Below are 1653 nucleotides of genomic sequence, written 5' to 3' on the forward strand. Positions count from 1 at the left end.
TAGACATCAAACACACACACGCAGACATCAAACACACACACAGACATCAAACACACACAAGTAGACATCAAACACACACACGCGCAGACATCAAACACACACACGCAGACAGCAAGGTGAGACACAGTGATCCACGATTCACACGTCCACCCGAGCTTACCTGTATACTGAGTATACCTAGTCTAGATTACTACACCCCACTAGGATATTTGCTATTCCACGTAAATGTCAACATCTCGATGTCAAAAGACACTTTGACATTAGATTTTTGACATTGCTGGGATCGGTCAAACTTGACCAGTTTACATGCGCTGTTTAAGCATGCACACCGAATTATTTTTTAGAATGCCCTATTATAACAACGATTGGCTACAACTACCTGTCAATCATTCAGGTAGATAGCAAGCTAATCTATTATCTAATGATGCTGCGCAATGCCTAAAAGTTTTCATTATTCAGACACGATTTACGATATGCTCATTCCCATTGGTCTCACAAGATAAGTTAGCCACCTGGTGGACAGTAACAAGTGTATCCATCGCCGAACTCGTTTTCCTGGCAGGTGGCGCTGTTTTCGCACGGATTCAGCTCACAAAAGTTGTCGATCACCGTCTCGCACAGACCACCCCTGCAGAGGAAAAATGGATTAATCCATCCGTTGCCATGACGACACTAACATTATGCGCGTTCTATTGACAGGTGCAGGTGAGCGAACAAATGAACGTCGCATTTATGCAAATCTTTTATTACATCTATAGAAATCGTCTGCGAATATCTCAGTGTGTGCCTCACAGTTTTGATGTCTGTGTGTGTGTTTGATGTCAGTGTGTGCCTCACAGTTTATTATGCCTACAAGCCTACTATTAAGCCTTATATCATGGCCGTCCAAAAGGGGGGTGCGATGGGATGGGTGCAGACGCACCCCCTTTTTTTCCAGAGTTTACCCCGGGAATTAGTTATTTAGCCTGCAAGTCAATTCGTTGCGCGAATGTTAGCGTAGGGCCAATATTTTCGAAATTATTTCTGAAATATTGGTCTTAAATTGTGTTCCAAAATGCTCCTGAGCTTCCAGGGCCCTTAAAAGCCGGCCCTAGACCCCGGCTGTGAAAGACTTCGCGCTCGTGATATGGTTCGCGCACATTATTTCACAGAAATTTGTATGTTCTCCTGTCATGCCACCCCGCCTTTTTGAAAAGCTTGGGACGGGCTAGCTCCAAGAAACGGTCTTGCTAGGGTTAGAAGACCGTTATGTATATAGACTGTATAGACAGTCAGTCGCACATCCTCGTCGGGCTTGGGACGGGCCTGTATATATAGCATTGCAGCAGACAATATTAAATCTTGTGAATATTGTAAGTGCTCAGAGTTATTACGATTTTTACATTTTCTTTTGCTACATACTCCGACAGCCGTACAACTACGCAGTTGCTAAACTGATTGTTGTATCGATAATTAAAATAATAAGACCTAGAATACCTAAATACGATTCACAAATACAATTAATATTCACTGCCACATAAACTATCACATCCATCTCATGAAGAGCTCATAATAAAGCTGAAGGGGTCGTTGTCGTATAGTGTACTATACATATATGTACCCGAGGTACGTATACATAAATGTAATATAATGCTAGTCTAGAGAGTCGCCTAC

General features: G+C 42.5%; 1 protein-coding gene across 1 annotated transcript in view; it reads right to left on the bottom strand.

The window, feature by feature from the left end:
• Positions 1 to 512: 512 nt before the first annotated feature.
• LOC106817093 (fibropellin-3-like) overlaps positions 513 to 1653 on the bottom strand; it is a gene marked incomplete at its 3' end in the record, with an annotated part of 8243 nt that continues 7102 nt past the window's right edge. Inside the window, 1 exon segment of the mRNA XM_014821741.1 lies at positions 513 to 628. Within this exon segment, the coding sequence (XP_014677227.1) occupies positions 513 to 628 (116 nt within the window).

Source organism: Priapulus caudatus, unplaced genomic scaffold (genome assembly GCF_000485595.1).
Source record: "Priapulus caudatus unplaced genomic scaffold, Priapulus_caudatus-5.0.1 Scaffold1593, whole genome shotgun sequence".
NCBI lineage: Eukaryota > Metazoa > Priapulida > Priapulimorpha > Priapulimorphida > Priapulidae > Priapulus > Priapulus caudatus.